This window comes from Cucurbita pepo, chromosome LG13 (genome assembly GCF_002806865.2).
Source record: "Cucurbita pepo subsp. pepo cultivar mu-cu-16 chromosome LG13, ASM280686v2, whole genome shotgun sequence".
Lineage (NCBI taxonomy): Eukaryota > Viridiplantae > Streptophyta > Magnoliopsida > Cucurbitales > Cucurbitaceae > Cucurbita > Cucurbita pepo.
This window is the reverse complement of record NC_036650.1, coordinates 9318900-9336926: the sequence shown is the minus strand read 5'-3', so window position 1 is coordinate 9336926 and position 18027 is coordinate 9318900. Positions and strand designations below refer to the sequence as shown.

Sequence of the window (18027 nt, the reverse complement as noted above, 5' to 3'; positions counted from 1 at the left end):
ACAACAACCATAAAGCCAATTTGGAAGTTGGAAGTCAACTCCCGAAATCATAAGATACAATCATAAAATTAACTAAATAAGCCAGAGCTATGGCATAGTATGCAAGGGTGCTTTTAGTAAGACCAACAGCTTCCGATAGTTCAAACAAGCTAAACAGGAACATTCTTATGCTCTACTGCCTATTACTGCCTATTAGAGGATCTAGATAAATTGTTTTCTTGTCTTATTATTCTTCCCTTTATTTAAACTCAAGGCACAAACATTATCCCATTCTCCTTAATGGTATCAATAACAATGCCAAGCTTACCGTCAATTCTTTCATCCTTCCTAGGCTCGTACGACATTGCATAGACATCTGCTTCCTTTGATCTCTCGGCAATAAGCTTCCCTATTACTCTGCATGCATTGTGATCTGTAAGTGATGGTAGACTGTTCCTAAGATCCTTTGCATTTGTTGTCGCAACCGATATCACTTTGCTTGTTCCTCTATGCATTACCTTTGCATGAACAAATTTCTTCGAAAAGAAAACGTCGAGTAAAAATGGCTTCATATACATATCTGTCCTTTGTTTCCATGATTTCTTGTTCGGTCGTTTTGCAGCCTCCTCGCGTGACCTTCTTGTCCAAGCTGATTGTATAAATAAGACCTACAAGTGTAAACTTGCTGATTCATTATCAAAAGAAATTCAAATCGTAACAGTAACCTGGATCTGTTAAAAGAGTGAATACATTGCATTTATCAACTAAATGCAGCTTTAAGCGGGCCTTGCTCTAATGTAGGCCTCACAGTATACAGCGTCAAGCCGATTGCAGCAATGAAAAAGATATACATTGGCTTCCTACTCTAAAATAACGCAAAAATGCACGGGATAATAAGAACACCTGCAATTAAAAGTTTATAAAAACTTGGACGGAAGACTACGCTATGTTTCAGATTATCTTCCAATCAACACCCCCTTTATTAGGCATGCATGTATCTATGTGTTTGACAAATTGGTACGTCAATAAGTGTTGAAGATCCCACATTGGAAAGATGGGTGATCTCACCATCTTTAAACGATACATGAGTTACTCATCTCATTGTCAAATCAGTTTTGAGATGGAACCCATGTTTATCTAATGTGGGGTCCAAGTCTATGGAGCCCAAACGAGTATTTGGTTAAAAAAAAAAAAAACTGACCAAAAAACCAACCACTTCCCCCTGCATTGAAATTTTCAGAGAGGCGAAAATCAAAAGGTTGAAGATCGGCACAAGTCCTAATTAACCATGTAGCTAGTGAGTCTCATAATCACAGGCCACAGCAGGAGTTTTAGACCTGAATCCAAGCTTGCCTGCTAGCAACAAGCTTTTGAAACAATAAAATAGAAGGTCGAAAACGAAGAATTATAAAGATGCGGAACTGGAATATGGCTCAACAATAGTAATAAAGTCATATGACCTGGAACGAAGCAGAAAATAGTTGAGAACTCTGTATACCATGTAACAGTCATTTCTGTGTTGTCCAGCCATAATAACAGCACGACTATTCTCCTAAAAATGACTGCAGGCAGTAAATTCTCAAAACCATATCCTGAAGAAGACTCTACTTTACTATGCAGCAGTTTTAGGCAAGTTGAGATATGGTCGAGTTCGTACTGACTATTGGCTCGAATACACAACAAGCAGCAAACCCACAACATATTAAACTTCCTTGCAAATAATTCTCCCTATCGAGAAATTCGTGGATGTTGCGCAAGAGGTCCGCAATCGATAATGCATAAACTTCAAAATGAAGGTAAGATATCCTCCGGAACAGACAAGGAATCGAATAGGACGGCAGTAAAGAAATTATACCTTGTCATGCGCGGGATTCGAAGAGACGACAGGAGAGCCTCTGGATATGGTAACATGCGGAAATGAAGATGCCCACGAGAGAGACGAGGATTTCTGTGATAGAATGGCGGGAGATGACGGGCATTGGAAGGAGATAACTGAAGGCACAGAAGAAGAAGAAGAAGACGGCAGTGAAGAAGATATTGCGGTGAAGGCCATCGTTCAGATGCACTTCATTCGTCCAGGCTCGACTTTTTGGTGGAAGTATGTATTAGTTGAGTGCACAACCATGTGTGACAAAAAGAACGGAGCAATTTAGAACGCCAAAACGCTGCAGCGGTAAAAGTGCGCGCTTACTCTAATTAATCCACTTATTTGTGGATTAGAATAAACAACATAGACTCAATTAAAATTATTAAATATGTACCCAAAAAAGATTTAAAATTCATAGATCCTTCCATTGATGGTACTATTGATGAATTTGAATTATAAGTTAAACATCTATATTTAGTATTAAAGTCTAGTAACAAAACTGAAGATCTTATTTCAATAATTTTTGTACATTGTTTTTTTACATACGTCTCCCCATCCAACAAATAAATCATAACTTAAGCATATTTAAGTACTTGAAGAAGAGATGCACATAAAAAATGGTCATATCCCAAGATCAAAAGATGGAGAAGTGTGGAGATCCAAATTCTTGTGCGGCTGGGTAACCATCATCTGAGGCAGCTCAACTTTCTTTTCAAGGAGCAATTTAGCCTGGGCCTCGACTGCATCAAGATCAAGACCTTCATAAAATTCATCATCCACATCACTTATTGATTCTCTTCCTGCCACCACCAACTCAAATTGTCTATCCAAATTAAGTTTAGGAACCGATTCCGATGCACAAAATGTCAAATTTCTATTCCTGCTTTCCACTTCTGTCGCGCTTGGGCAGCCACCAGTTGTAGAAATTACAACTTCTGGGCTACGCTTCATTTTGACATGTTCTGAATGCATTGTATGAGACTGATTGATATTTCCTGTTAGAGTTGTCTGAAAAACATTCAATGTCTTGTCAGGAGAAGTTTCACTTTCAATTACTCTGGTCGCGAGGGGTGAAGTCAGCCTCCCGAATGGTGATTGACTTAGCAACGAACGTCTGTTATATAAGATCACAATTTTAGTATAGTATTCATAAAAATAGCTCTACTTTGTAAACACACTTCCCCATTCTTCTATCCTTCTCTTGCAACACGTTATCACCATTTCTTACCAGATTGATAAAAACAAAACATTTAAACGGTCGCTAAGGTTTCTTAGACTAAGGCCTTATGGTAAAATCTGCCACATTGTCGTATAATAATGAGAGAACGTCACATACCCATCAAAATTAAATAACAGAGAAAGATGGAGTTTATAGAAACCTGTAAATTGCCATCATATCATGTCCACCTGTTTCATCCTGAGTACTCGTGGCACTAGCACTAACCCTATCATCTATGAAACTATCGAACGAGCTCTTAATCTTATCATCTTCTTCATCCCCAGATATGGTAGCATCAGAGGAAACCCTAGATGCAAACAAGAAATGAGGCACAAAAATATTCACAACTGTATCAGTGCCTCCTTTTAACTTGAGCACTCAGTTAAACTATCGTATCTCTACCAACAGTATAAATTAAATTTAACATTTAACTCCTTTACCAGTTTACTCCCTTTAACAAGTTAATTTATGGACTTACTCAGCTTCCTCCTCGATATATGCTCTAACATTGTCCTCAAATCTTCTTTCACCTAAATGCAGCAATTGATATTGACAAGTAGCAACTTGGTCAGATTTACTTTGTTTGAAAGTATGCTCTATTTAGATCCTCACTAATATTTAGCACTGACAACGAAATTCCAAAAATTGAACTATGAGAGAAAAAAATACCATCCCGTTTCTTTTTTTTTATGTGTCTGGAGCTAGAAAAAGTTCCGACCATATTTGCCAGTGGAGAAACTGAAGTTTTCTCCGCGCTTTCGGTGTTCTCATTTTTCTCCACGTCTCCAACCTTTCGCAGTCTTTTGAATTTGCGGGGCTTCTGTACACTGCTGGACTTTTCTCCAGAAACTAAATTCCAATCTTCATTATCACAACTGCTTGCAATAATGGCAAAGGGAGTTTGTGTTTCTTCAGCCACAGGAGAAGTAAAGCCATGTGATTTTACACCCACGCTATCATTATCCTCGAGTACAGAAGGTCGATCTTCACCACTAGCGAGAAAAACGTCATTTCCAGCATGGGAGCCCTCATTGCAATTAATTCTTTTGTTTATCCCAGGACTTGAGGATTTTAAAAGCTGTTCACCATCCACTTGGACAGGCAAGATAAACTGTGATATTGCGGATTCACATATCCTTTGTCTAGAGTATCCTGAAACATAAAACCCTCATTAGCATGAATTCTTATCTTCACTAAACAAATGAAAGGACATTTGAACATTCCCTCTTTATCAATAGAATATAAAGTAATATTTTCGAAAAATCATGTACCACACTCATCAATTGGTGAGTCTGGAACAAAACCACTTTCGATTAGATTAGTGAGACGGGGACTAAGCTGTGTCTCAACTATACTGCATTCATCAGCCGGGGGGAATTGTGGCTCAATTTCTAAAACAACAGGCTTTTCATCGGTATTATCTCCTTCATTAAAAAAAGTTCTCTTCAAGACAGTGCTTTGATGAATTTTCTCAATCTGGTTCACTGCTTTGTCTTCCAAGACGGTTGCATCATCAGTTTCAGGGCTTGGCAGAACCTCATTCTGTAAGAATTTAGTTTGAGAAGTTGTGGGTTCATCGACAGCTTCAGACCGCACGATCAAGTCCTGAGCAGTTCTTACACGCCAAGAACCTAGCTCAGGAGAACTCAACAATATTTTACTGCATGCATCAACAGAATTGGAATGCAATATTTCTTTTGAAGAGAACACGGGGAAACGTGATATTTGGTCCTCTCCCATAGCATCAACAGATACAAAACCTGAGCCAATGTTCGAAGGATGCTTCAGAGAACAGTAAACAGAACTACAATTATTTTCTGTAGGATTTGGAGGTGCTGAGACTTCAGGATAAACTATTGGCCCTTCTAATTCAGTTTTTGGTGCGCTGACTTCATTAATTGAACCTATAAAATAATCACAACTTTCATTTTAAACAAATAAATTATCATGAGCTTAGTATTAATAGAAACACCCCACCATAATGAGTTCTGTTAAACCAATAGAGAGACAAACTCAATTACAAAAAGGCAAACTCAATTCGTCATGAGATTTGTTACACTATAATTACAAAAAGGCAAACTCAATTTAAACCAATAGAGAGACAAGTAAATGATAAATGTGAGAAAAGATTGCAAGTCTCGTTCCTTTTCGTTGAAGATGCTAGAGTTACGCTTTAGCGAAATAGACCACAAAAAAGCCCGAATAAAATTAAGCCAAAGGTTCTTAAACAAACTTTGAAAATATTATAAATACATGATTTAGCTAGTATCAATTGAACATTTACCTCTTTTGCCGCCATAACATTTTCCAATCTGACTTGCTTCAAATAGTTCTCTAATGCATGGTTTCTCCTGAATCCATCCATGTTATATGATAAGCCAATTACTAGAAAGTAATTTCTTTTAAGGAGAAAAAAAAAATGTAGAAGCGAACTTGAAAACAAACCTGAACAGAGAAAGCTTCAGAATCCCTAGAAAAATACAGTCCTTGCAAGTGTTGCATTGTGTCAATTAGAATCATTGTTCTACTTGAATGCCTTACTCCATGGGTTCTCGAGGGAAATGTCTGGAAGTGAGGAAAGGCAATAAGGGACGGCTTCCATGCGTCTTCACAAGGATGGAAATACTTGAGAAGTAACTCAGTCTCTGTATTAGTTAGCTTGTTCTTAAATGATGTTATCTGAACAGCATGTTCATCTTTCACTTTCTTTCCAGGACGAACAAATTGTTTGATTGACAGCTTAACAAACTGGACTTCTGGTTTGATAGTATGGGGAATCTAAATAATAGAAAAGAATGGATATCATAAGAAAGCAATACTATGTTGAGAAAGACTTCTGTCAAATGATCTAACCATTCTAGGACTAGCATGAAAGTTGAAGCTATTTATTCCCCCATTTTGCATGTGTTTCTTTATAGACTTGCTGGTCGTTTGCTTTCTCATGTAGCCCTTCAATTCTGAACCTTCACATGCTAAAACTAGTAATAGTAGTCAAGGAAATTATATACTTAGCATAAAAAGAGAAAACAAGGGGGATGAAGTTCCAAGCTTTGGGGCATGAATGCTTTAGTTATGCGACCATGTCAAATAGGGACCAGATAACCAAGCACGTATTGGACATTTGAAGGGTTCAATTTTCACCTCCCCAGAAAATATTTGACATAAAAATAATTCTAGGAGAAAATATTGAATATGAAAAACATCAAACTTGTATCTCCTAAAATTGAAGAATATGGTTTTGAGATGCGTGAAATCCCTCCACAAATTTCAAAAGATTCTGTATAAAGGTTTATCAGGTAGTTTACTTCCCCCTCTTCATGAGCTTCGGTTGCAGTTTATCTTCGTAGATTTGGGGCCCTTGTTCTCTAGTGATTGGTTGTCATAGTTCTTGGCTTTGGTCTGTTTGTATCCTTTCAACAATTTCATTCTTATTATATCAAATGAGAAGTTTCTTGTTCAAAGAAAAAAAAAAAAGAAGCTTCACTAAATGAGCTTAAATATTATAGAATAAAATAAACTTATTCAGGGAAAATTATTAAAAGGTGTGTGTTTTCAAATTATTAAAAGTCTATATTTTAATAATTGCATCCTTGTATTATCCGTCTTAATAAATAACAAAAATGGCATACCATCACATCTATGTCTGTATTTCTTGAGTTAAGTTTCTTCAAGAGAAAAAATTACTAAACTGACAAAAAAACTACGTTAGATATAACAATTCGGAACTCGAAGAATGAGATTCATAGATAATTGAATATTAAAGGATATCCACTCGTCCATCATGTTTCCTTCCAGTTCGACCCATCCGCTGAATCATTCTTATTGGTGAAATGTTTGCATCAAAACAGATGACAAGATCAACTTCCATTATATCCAAGCCTTCTTCGCCAATGCATGTGGCAACAATGACATTGTACCCGCCAGCACGAAATTTCTGTGCAAAAAATATACTAATTCAGTGCCATTAACTAATAGGGGTAGTTACCCGTAAACCCTGATTGCCTACCTCCAAAACAGCCTGTTGAACCTTTTGCGATTGACCTTTGAGAGATTTTCCTACAATACAAATAGAAGATGTCCAAGCTCTAATAAATTGCAAAAAGAACATAACTGGAACAATTTAGATATATTTAAACCCAATTCGAATTGATAAGCTTTTTCTATTGACTTTTCAACTAGAGGACTATCCAGATGAAAATAAATAGTCCTAAGAACATTCTCTACAATTTAATCATTTCTCATGCGCTTACATGCAAAAAGATGGACATATCCGATATTAACCCTTCTGTGAAAAAAGAAAGAGAAAAGAAAAAAAATCCATCGTAACCCACTATGAAATGCAAAGACATTGAGATAAAGCGAAGAAGATATCAGTTGTCATATAATAAGTAATAGGTCAAATTACAAGCACGATAGTTCAACTTTCAAGTCTGTCGAATAGGAGGTTCCAGAATTTAAAAAGTGATCATAAGCCTCTATAAGCTTTCAATGTTGTCTAAAAGGTCCATAAACTATTAAATACAACTTTGAAAGTTCAAGGGCTAAACTAATAATTTAACTTAAAAAATAACAAAAAATGAAGAAAATGAAATTGCAAACCTGAGCTTTGGCCAATAAACTCAGTAGCTCTTACTATGTCTTCAATTTTGGCTAGTGCACCCATAATGTCCCTAGTATTATTATCACATTGAGGCAAGTTAAGGATGAATAATTGATTGGAATGTGTGCATTTTTAAATCATCACTACGAAATTGAACTTGGAGAAAATATTTCACCTTACACTTCCCCTGAAATTTGAGAATATAATCACCCTTGAATCTTTTGGATCCTTAGTTTCTGAAACATATTTACTTTGTCAACTAACATGTCAAAGCTTTCAGTTACATCTCAGCCATTGGCAACAAACTCATCAGGAAAATCGGTTTCATACTAAAAGTGACATGCTATTCAGTAGTCTACAGATTTATAGAAAATTGAATACTTAAGATATGTGACACAGGTTATATTGAACCCACAAACACTTTAAACCCTTGTGCTTAGCTTTGAGTTAGCTACAACAATCATTTTTCTTTACATAAATGGTTAGAAATTTCACTGCCTATCTAAAATTAAAAGCAAGTTTTTACCAACTCCAGTTTCTCAAACCCAATTTCGACGATATTGAGTATGTTCCGGACACATTAGATTCTAAAGAAAGGACCACCAGCTAACTCTATTATTTGAGAAACTAGAGGCTTAAAAGGACGTTAAATACCCAAGATATGTGACTAAGGATACTTGGAACCACGACCAGTTAATTGAATCTAAAGGTCTTTACTACAATGCTTAGCCCATGAGGTTAGTTTTGAGTCAGCTACTACAATCATCCGTTTGTCCCCCTGGAAAAGAATTGAAATTTCACTGCTGAGATTTTTAAAATCCAGTCCAAATTCAAAAGCAAGCCTCTTACCAACCCAATCCCTCCAACCAAACTTACACTACATTGAAGAAATGCACATACACTACAAAAACTGAATAAGAATAGATACCAAATCAAGAACTTTTAATTCCAACGATCTATTCTCAGTAAGTATGTGGGTTTTTAAGTCAATGACCATTCGCTGTATACCAAGAGGCAAATAATTAAGAGTGCAGGAGACAAAAAGAGAAAAAAGAATAGAGGAGAAAATGTGCAAACAAGATGGAACCCTAGATATGGACAAAATGACTTCTAGAAGAAGAAAAAACAAGTGTACATCAACGGATTGTACATTTTGCTCCGACCAGTAATATTCAAACAATACCATAATATCATGCTCTCAAGACTATGGAGTATTCAAATACTTGAAATATAGAGATAGTAATGAATAAACTTCAGAAAATAAACTTGAACTATCTCAGGCATCAATACTGTAACAGAAACTGTGGTATAATATAAAGATGGCACGTCATGACTACTATTGGCACCTACTAAAATGGTCGACCAATACTTCCATCATTTTGGACAATTTGGGACTTGGTGCACCATGGATCAAGCTCTTCTCCATGATGAGTCTCACTTTGCAGATATGATCATTTTTGCTCATAAATCTTGCAAAAGACCTGCAATAAGTACGGATCCATGAATGTGATAGCTAAAAACTTCAAGTAAACAAAAACTTCAATTTGGGGAAGAAGAATAATATTATTGTATTTCTTCTTATATAGAAGAAAGACCCTCAACCAATAAGAAAAGAAATATTACAAATATAAATAAGGAATATATACATAATACACAATCAATATTACAAAAGATATAAAAGGAAATCCAACACTCCCCTCAAGCGGGTTTGTAAGTATCATCCATAGCCAGCTTGTTGATAAGTTTATCAAATTGTCTTTTTGGAAGACCTTTAGTTGACATATAGGTCGTTTGTTTTGTCGTCAAAAGATAAGATATGTATATTACACCTGCCTCAATGTTATCTTATATGAAATGCTTGTCAACTTTAATATGTTTTGTCCTATCGTGTAGGATTGGATTATGAATTAGGGTAATAACAGTCATGTAATCACAATAGACCCGCGTAGGTATTTTTTTAGACAATTTCAATTCTTCAAGTATCCTATTAATCCATATCACTTGACAAATTTCATGTACTAAGATTCTAAATTATGCTTTAACTCTATTTTTGACAACTACATTATGTTTTTTTCTACGACATGTAACTAAATTTCCTCCAACAAATGAAAAATAACTAAAAGTAGATCTTCTATCAGTAGTGCTTACAGCCTAATCTACATCAGCAATACTTCAATTTGAAGATTGACATGTTCCTACCTTTACCTAGAGTTCCTTTCAAATATCTCAAGATTTATATACTGCTTCGAAATGAATGGATACAAGTGAATGCATGAATTGACTCACCATACTTACTCCAATTGCTATATTTGGACGATACTCCAATTGCTATATTTGGACGAGTGTGAGATCAATCGATTAGTCTACCCACAAGTCTGGTATTTTTCTTTGTCCTTTACTTGTTCAGCTTCTACAGCTTGTAATTTCTTATTCAGTTCAATAATATGCTGTACAACAGTCAAGTAAACCTGTCTCTTGAAGATAGCCAATAATATATTTCCTTTATTTAACAAAAGTATCGTTTTTAGATTTTGCAAACTCCATCCCTAAAAAGTATTTCAAGGCTCGCAAGCCTTGAAACTTATCAAGATCAAAGCTTTTCATTGGTGTTCTTTATCTCAGGGGCTTTTCATTGGTGTTCTTTATCTCAGGGTTTTAAGGTTAATCGTTCTCTGATATTTGTACAAACTGAAGGGATTTTTTTTGTAGGATGTTTACTATTTTCTTTTCTTTTATTTTTTAACAAGAAAAATAACTTCTCATTGATGGAATGAAAAGAGATTAATGACCAACAAATACAAACTCCACAAGGGAGTGAAATCGAAAACAGTAAATGAAAGTAATAAATAAAGAGCACTGCAGCGGAAAGAAAAAGGCATTCCTACTAAGACTTGGAGAGAAAACACCATCAAAATCCTTGAGACAAGTTCAAGCAAAGCGATCTATCCGAGGGAGGAGCTTCATATGGAAGAACCTTTGATTTCATTCTAAAGGTAACTCTGGAAAGCTGAATATCTTGTAAAATAAAAGAACCAAACTATTTGGATGGAGAACCCTTTGAAGAAAACTTTAAGACTTGCACATTCAATGAGCCAAAGCCAAGGAAGATGGTTGATGTCAAAGATTTTGAAGATCCTCTCCAACCAAAAAAGATGTATTATTTATTGTTTTCAGAACACTCCATGGAATTGAAGAATTTAACCAAATACCATACAAAAAAAATCTCAACAAATTGACTAGAAAGCTTTAAAATCCACCAAACATTTGTCAGCCAAAGATAAATCTTCAATTGAAATCTAGCAACCTTTTTTTTGGCTTTCTAGTCAACGCTTTGTGTCTTCGCACTTCTGTCCTCTTTTCAACTTCTCAACCATTAACGAAAAGTTTTATTTCTAGTTATAAAAAAATGAAAGAAAAAAAATTATCTGCTTCTGGGGAAAAAGACAAATTACTAGTTCAGTCTTAGTAGCGAATAGGGTAATTAATCATTGATGTATGGAATGGTACTCCTTAAACAATATCTTATATGGTTTTCATTTTTTCNTTTTTTTTTTTTACTATCTTATTGATCATAATTCACAAGCTTTAAGATGTGTATGAACCTGAACTTCACGCCATTCAACTTATTAGATACAGACTATTTAACTCAAGAATGGACAGAATATTATTACTCAAGAAACTTTCCGAAGGTTCATGCTTACATACCAAGTTATATGTTATAGTTTGTGTACTAAGGAATAATTATGTAAATACTTGATAAGGAACTTGTCCCATTCTATTTGTTTAAGGCACATATGTCCATCAATACATATAACTCTAATGAGCAGAATAAATGAATAATATAACACACTTTTCTCTTAAACCTCTCACATTCTGTTACATCACAATCAATAGGTTTTAAAAAAGAAAACAATAAGTTAAAACTTAGAAATTTGTTTCTATTTGGTTTCTAAACTTTCAAAACTATGAATTTAGTCCCTAAACTTGCAAAAAAAAATTAAAATTTACTAATCTACTATTTCTAAAATTGAAAATTTAAGATTACGTTAGACATCTCTCTAATAAAACAATTAAATTTTAAAATTTTTGAATTTGTAAGGAGACTATTAGACATTTTTGAAAGTTCAAGGACTAAACAAACACAAACACAACCCCAAAGTCTAAGAACTAAACTTGTAATTTATCCAAAATAATAATAATATTTAACAAAAGAAACACTCCAGTTAGTTAATCAGATTGATTTTTAAAAAAATAGGAAAGATAATATGTAAGTTGATTATTAACAAGAAGCCCTATAAAATCAGTTACCATCTATCATTCTTAATAACATGATCGTGCAAAGAGGTGCATAAAAAAAACTGTACCACGTGTTTCCAGTCAAAAAAAACTCAACAGAAACAATCTAAAATGAAAATACCCTCGCTGCAGCTTCTCTTCTAGCATCTCTGAGGCTGGCCTTATTCCATGGCTTGAAAGTAACTTACGTATATGGTATAGTGTAATGAGTACTCCAAAGTAACCCTCCACATCTTGATACTTAATGTGTGGATGGACTGGTGGGGGTGCTTGACGAAATTTATCCCTCGAGTTCAGTAAATCACATGGGCTCAACTGGAACAAAAGGAGAACAGAAAAAAAAATAGTTGTTGGAAATAAGAATAACCGATGGTTATAATAATTACAAAATTTAAAACAAAATAAAATAAAATAAAATAAACCAAAATTTGTGGTCTTAGAGAATAAATAAAATAGCTACAAATAGATGCTCCTAGGGTTGCTTTTTAAAACATTAATAGAAGGATTGTTTAAGAGTTTCACTTTTCTATCAATCGATTGTCAAACTAATCTCTCTATTTTTTTAAAACGAGAATAAAAAAATTTCTAGGAAGCATATGAGCATTAAAGACTAGAAAAAGGATGGAATCTCTCTCTCAATCTCTTTTTCCCCAGTTATTATCCATTTCACTATGTTAATATTTTCTTAAAGATAGTATGTTGAATTGGTTCCTTGAATACTCTTATGCGCATCAAAAGATTTGTACCACACCGTTCTATAATCTCTGTCCTGAAGAACTCCCATTGAACAAAGTTTAGCCACAAATGGACGTATAGCTTCCAAGAGCTTATTATTTATCTCAACAGCATCTTCTCCCATTGCAACCTACAAGTTTACAGATACAATATCAAATCTATAATAAAAGAACATCACTCACTTAAAGACATAATTTTTTGCATACTTGAATCAATTCTATTTTTCTGTCATGAACATATGGACTGACATCATGATCACTTTCATCACGATATTGAAGGTTTGAAATGTGTAAGTTGTCAATGATTTGCTGAATACCCTGCTTCTTTGCTGAGTACATGTAACTGGAGATTTAGAGTATATACATAACAATCTGAAAAAGAATTCAGTAGAAACTTACATCCTGGTGTGGCAGTTAAGGCTAGTATTCTTAGTGGCACAGGTACCATCATTAACTGCACATTTAAGATCATACAGGTAACTGCATAAAAAACTTGCAAGTTCAAGTAATATACTCGAAGTGAAAGATTCAACAGAAATGGAAAATCAGTACAGACTGAACAACAGACCTCACGAATTGCAACACAATAAGAGTAATTTCCAAGTGCTCGATGGGCCTCATCAATCACTAGGCAAACCAAGTATTTCACCAAACATGTGCCTGCCAAATTTTGATTTCATAATTTAAATAATGAAAGGTACATAATCAGCATACTGATTGCATGTTCTATTTTCTGTCATACATCATACAAAATGAGCTGGAAAGAAACTTTATAATGTTTTTTTTTTTTAAAAAAAAAAAATGAATGGATGATAACTAATGTGAAATTTTATATTAGTATAAGAGTTAGCACCCCTACATGATAACAAAAATCAATTCAATGAAGAAATAGAACTCTGGTAAATAATGGATATAATTTCAAGAAAATGATCATTAAAGGTTTGCAATCAGCATAAGTTTCGTTTTTCATTCAAAAATCAGAGTATAAACTACAATATTTTAGCCTGGAACATCTCAATAGTACATTCTGTTACGTCTTTGACTAAGGATAAACAAATAAAACCAGGCATGAAACAGTGTCCTACATAAGTTTCCCCTCACAGTGAGAGTAAGAGTAATGATGCAAAGTTGCAATTCGCAAGTCCGACCAGTCACCACTCACAATACAAGAGGGCTAAGGATTACAAGAATCACCAGATTGAATATCCTTCTCCAGCACTTGTGGTGTAACAAAGAAAACTCTTTTACTTTTCCAAAAACATGCTCTTTTTGTAGGATTTATCAGACCTGTCATGTCAATGGTCCATTCCTGCAATAAGTTTGATTAGACAGTCTTTGAATATATGTTAATCGTTCAAATTAACAGAATAAGATATCTAGAGAAAGACCACTGATCCATCAAACCATTTTGTTGAACAACGAGTTTACCGCCGTACTTGTGGTATTCCCACAATATTATGGCATGCTTCTATCTGTTGCAAGACCAGTGGTCGAGAAGGAGCAGTAAATACTATTTTTCCTGCAAGCAATAACTAGGAAAAGATGTCAATGTCTTTTAATTCACAGATGTATCAGATAAATTCCAAAAAGCATCTTCATGCTAACAAAGGATTTATAATTTCAACCACATGCATTATATTCCATATCATTGTGCTCCATAGTTCGCTTAGGTCTGATTGAGGTTGGGCCAGCGTGAACAGAATATTTTCCTTTCCTTTTCTTCTATATCTCTCTTTCCTTTTCGTGCGTGTTAGAGAGGGGTTGGGAGGCATTAATGAAAAGACAAAATGTNTGTGTGTGTGTGTGTGTGTGTGTGTGTGTGTGTGTGTGTGTGTGTGTGTGTGTGTGTAAATGGTTCTTGTAATCTTTTCTTTTTTGGTTCCTTTTTCTAGTTGTTGTGGGTTCTTTTCAGCATTTTTCTATTGCTCCCTTTAAGGAAGTTGTATCCATGAACTTTTTCTCCCCTTTCATATATGAATGAAGAGTTTGTTTCTTATTTTCTTAACAAAATTAACTCAAAATCAACTAAATTAAATTATTCTTCACTCAAAACCCTACCAAAGTAAAAAAGAAAAATTTTCACTTAATTCTTCCTAAAAAAGTAGTGAAAATCGAGGAAGACAAAAAGAAGAGAAACCACTCATATAATGAAAAGTCACCTACTATTCATTTGATTCATGCATTTCTTTCTAATATAATGTAAATCTCTACATTTACATTAATGCATTGCAGTTTAAAACGATTTTAAAGAAGTCTTATACATGTGTAAATTAATGCATTGACAGTTTAAAATGGAATCTTAAAGAAGAGTCTAAATTGATTCACTTATTAAAGTCAATTATTAATTTAAAATTTTAAGTTCATGGGTATAAATTGAATTTTTTTTCCCTTTATTATTGATGTTATTATCAAAAGAATTGAGGTGTCAAACACACCTAAATGGAGTTGTCAAAGGACTTTCCCATTATTTTTATCATTATGATTAGGCAAAATATCAATTTATACACTTTTAAACTTCGCAAATTGAATTAATTAAAAACTTAAACTAACAATTATATCAACCAAAATCCTAAACTTTCATGAGTGAATCAATTTTAACCCTTTGTTACTTTTCCATTTGAAAACGTTTAATTCATAATAAACGCATGCTTGATTCCAACACCACATGCTTGATTCTAACAAATTGAATTAACTAAAAACTTAAACTAACAATCATATCAAATTCATAATTCTCACAAGTTTAAATTGATCCACTTGTGAAAGTTTAGAGTTCTCATTGGTACAATTATTAATTTTGAGTTTTAATTGATCCAACATACAAAGTTTGGGAGCATAAATTGTTTTTCCCTTATAGTTATATAAACAAAAGTCACAAAAATTACACGTTTTCTATGCTATTTTATATTAAGATCTTGGGAGTTACTATTTTCACAATAGTCCTAGAGTTACATCAATGGTTAATGCATCTTATTTTTCGAATTACTGGGAAGAAATAAAGAAGGGAACGACAGACCCTCCTTTTGCTTAGAGCTTTGAGACACTCTTATTTAATAGTTTCGAGGATGGTTTGTTAGTTTTCTAAGAGCACTACTTTAGTGGCAAAAGGAAACTTCGCAAGAAGAAGAAACTACAAATTTTGATTCTTCCAACCAATTGTGGGACTAACAAATATTTAAAGAAACCTTAGGGATCGAACCTACATGTTATTGAAACTATGATCAAGTTAGCCACTGGACATTACAATTGAGATGATATAACTTTAACAATCAATAAGATGGTAAAAGTTTTCTCTTACCCTCAGGAAACCATCTGAAGTAGTTATACATAACAACTGCAGCAATGAGAGTCTTTCCAAGTCCTGTAGGCAATGCCACCAACGTATTTGAAAATAGTGCTGTCTTGGTAATAGCCAGCTGATAATCCCGAAGAGGAACATTAACTACATAATTCAACTGACATCATATCAGATTAGAATTCTATTGACATCTAACTTCTAAGAATATAAATAATCCACCCAGCAATCAATGACGCAAAATACTGTATCATAATACCAAACAAATCTCCTTGTCTACTGACTTCATGAAACCTATAGCCTACATGTCGAACAGTGAACTCCAAAAATTTGAGGAATATGTTGGCATATGAAACGCAAGAAAGTTGCCAAAAACTAGATGGTTTGAGGCGGTAAGTAGGACTCGTTGCATTCCAAAATGAAAATCCAACTCTTGTAGTAAAACACATGACACCTGAAGAAGCTTGTAGTTGATCTAACCAATAAGTTGACATTTTTAAGGTCTTGCTTGTATTTTACATGTTCATATCACGAGGGATAAGTGAAGAGTGTAAGGTATATGGATTATGTGATCCACTTTCACAGATGCTCATAGTGAGAACAGAAGAGGTGTGTTTTCTGAAGAACAAAATTGTGGGAATGGGGAAGAAAGCTATGAGGAAACAATTTTAGCTAATTTGATCGGAAGGAGAGTGATAAATAAATAAAAACAGAGGAAAGTAATGGAGAAGATACTGAATCCATTAATGAAGAATCACCTATCTATAATGTCAGCAAAACTAAAAGAACACCAGTTTGGATAAGAGATTTTGGAAGTGAAGAACATCCTTAAAGGAAGAAGATGCTGCTGCTTCATGCATATCTATATTAGCAAGTGGTGAACCAATCTCATTTCGGGATACTTTGAAAACTGAAAAATGGAAAAATGCGATGAATGCATATAGAATCCATGGGAAGAAAAACATGTGGGAACTAACAAATTTGCCTGCTGAATGAAAAAATAAAATTGAAGTTAAATGGGTCAATAAAACTAAACTATCGTGGAGAAGTATAAAGAAACCACGCTATGTTAATACTTAATAGCTCAGAACATACTCCAAAAGATGGGTATGTACTTGTAGCTTGATTGAGTATTACTTCAAACGAAAGTATCTCTTGCGGCTCTAGAGAATAGAAAGTTTTTCAGCTCAATGTAAGATTGGCGTGCTTGGATCATAAAACAAGTGGAGAGGACTTCGTACAACAACCTCCGAAATATGAACAAAAAGTAACGGAGTAGGAATATAATGAACTAGTTCACAAACCTATGGTCTTCAAGTTTATGAAGTGGAAATAGATAGTATTTTCTACATGCGGATTGCCCAAATGCATCCGTGGATAAAAAACCCAAAACAAGAAGAATCAAAATTAGTTTGGAGTTGAGAGACGACCTGGATATATCCAAGTCTTAGCTGCCTCCTGATCAATGTCAACAAGACAAACCGAGTCTTCAACAAGGGCGCGATCTTGAACCGGTTCTTCGACTTCCGGTGTTTTCTTCTGAGACTTAGCATTCGGATTTATGATAAATCTATGAAGTGTAGACTGGCGAGAAGTCCCGCGTTTTTCATTCTCCTCGGGAGATGGAAAAGAAGCTGGGTTTTCTGCAGAGGCGTCGGGAGATGCAAGAAGGGAAGAATGAAGTGAACGTGATGAAGCAGAGTGAATTCCTGATAGGCAGGCTACGTCAATTTCCTTGACGGCTGCTTCCCAGTCGAAATCCTGAAAAGGGAAAGGGAGATATGGATCAAAGGATTTAGATATATGGGGTAAGTTAAGGAGAAAGAGGAAGGACACATTTACGTCGTCGTCGTCGACAATGAATTTTCGATTACTTGTGGATGCCATCGGACGCAATAAACGCCGAAGAACATAGAACGGAGGAAAGCCAAAAGAACCAGAGGGCGCGAGCAGCGAGAGATGAACCAATGGCGGCAAAACTTTAAACGAAAGTAGGGAGAAAAGAAAATTTATAAATATAATATAACTTTCCAAACAAAA

General features: G+C 34.6%; 2 protein-coding genes across 6 annotated transcripts; both read right to left on the bottom strand.

Annotated features, from left to right (window-relative positions):
* Positions 1-10: 10 nt before the first annotated feature.
* On the bottom strand, positions 11-2146 carry LOC111808358 (50S ribosomal protein L18-like). The gene is made up of 2 exons (XM_023694288.1): positions 1835-2146; positions 11-647 (listed from the first exon to the last, which is right to left on the bottom strand). The coding sequence occupies exons 1-2, from the start codon at positions 2030-2032 to the stop codon at positions 249-251; spliced, it is 597 nt and encodes a 198-aa protein (XP_023550056.1). The 5' UTR covers positions 2033-2146; the 3' UTR covers positions 11-248.
* Positions 2147-2334: 188 nt separating this feature from the next.
* LOC111809228 (DEAD-box ATP-dependent RNA helicase FANCM) lies at positions 2335-17980 on the bottom strand. 5 transcript variants are annotated; one of them, XM_023695625.1, is made up of 23 exons: positions 17830-17980; positions 17418-17748; positions 15991-16134; positions 14132-14214; positions 13890-14004; positions 13264-13355; positions 13095-13149; positions 12903-13024; positions 12713-12826; positions 12083-12276; positions 9016-9146; positions 7841-7901; positions 7665-7735; positions 7072-7121; positions 6834-6999; positions 5919-6046; positions 5511-5843; positions 5350-5416; positions 4337-4969; positions 3735-4217; positions 3544-3595; positions 3226-3372; positions 2335-2960 (listed from the first exon to the last, which is right to left on the bottom strand). In XM_023695625.1, exons 1-23 carry the CDS (start codon positions 17872-17874, stop codon positions 2468-2470), a joined length of 4110 nt encoding a protein of 1369 aa, XP_023551393.1. In that variant the 5' UTR covers positions 17875-17980; the 3' UTR covers positions 2335-2467. The 5 variants fall into 5 exon arrangements, with proteins under 5 accessions (XP_023551393.1, XP_023551394.1, XP_023551395.1 ...); XM_023695626.1 differs by lacking the exon at positions 17830-17980 and having other exon boundaries at positions 14132-14227; positions 17418-17683; XM_023695627.1 differs by lacking the exons at positions 14132-14214; positions 17830-17980 and having other exon boundaries at positions 17418-17683.
* Between the last annotated feature and the right edge of the window lie 47 nt (positions 17981-18027).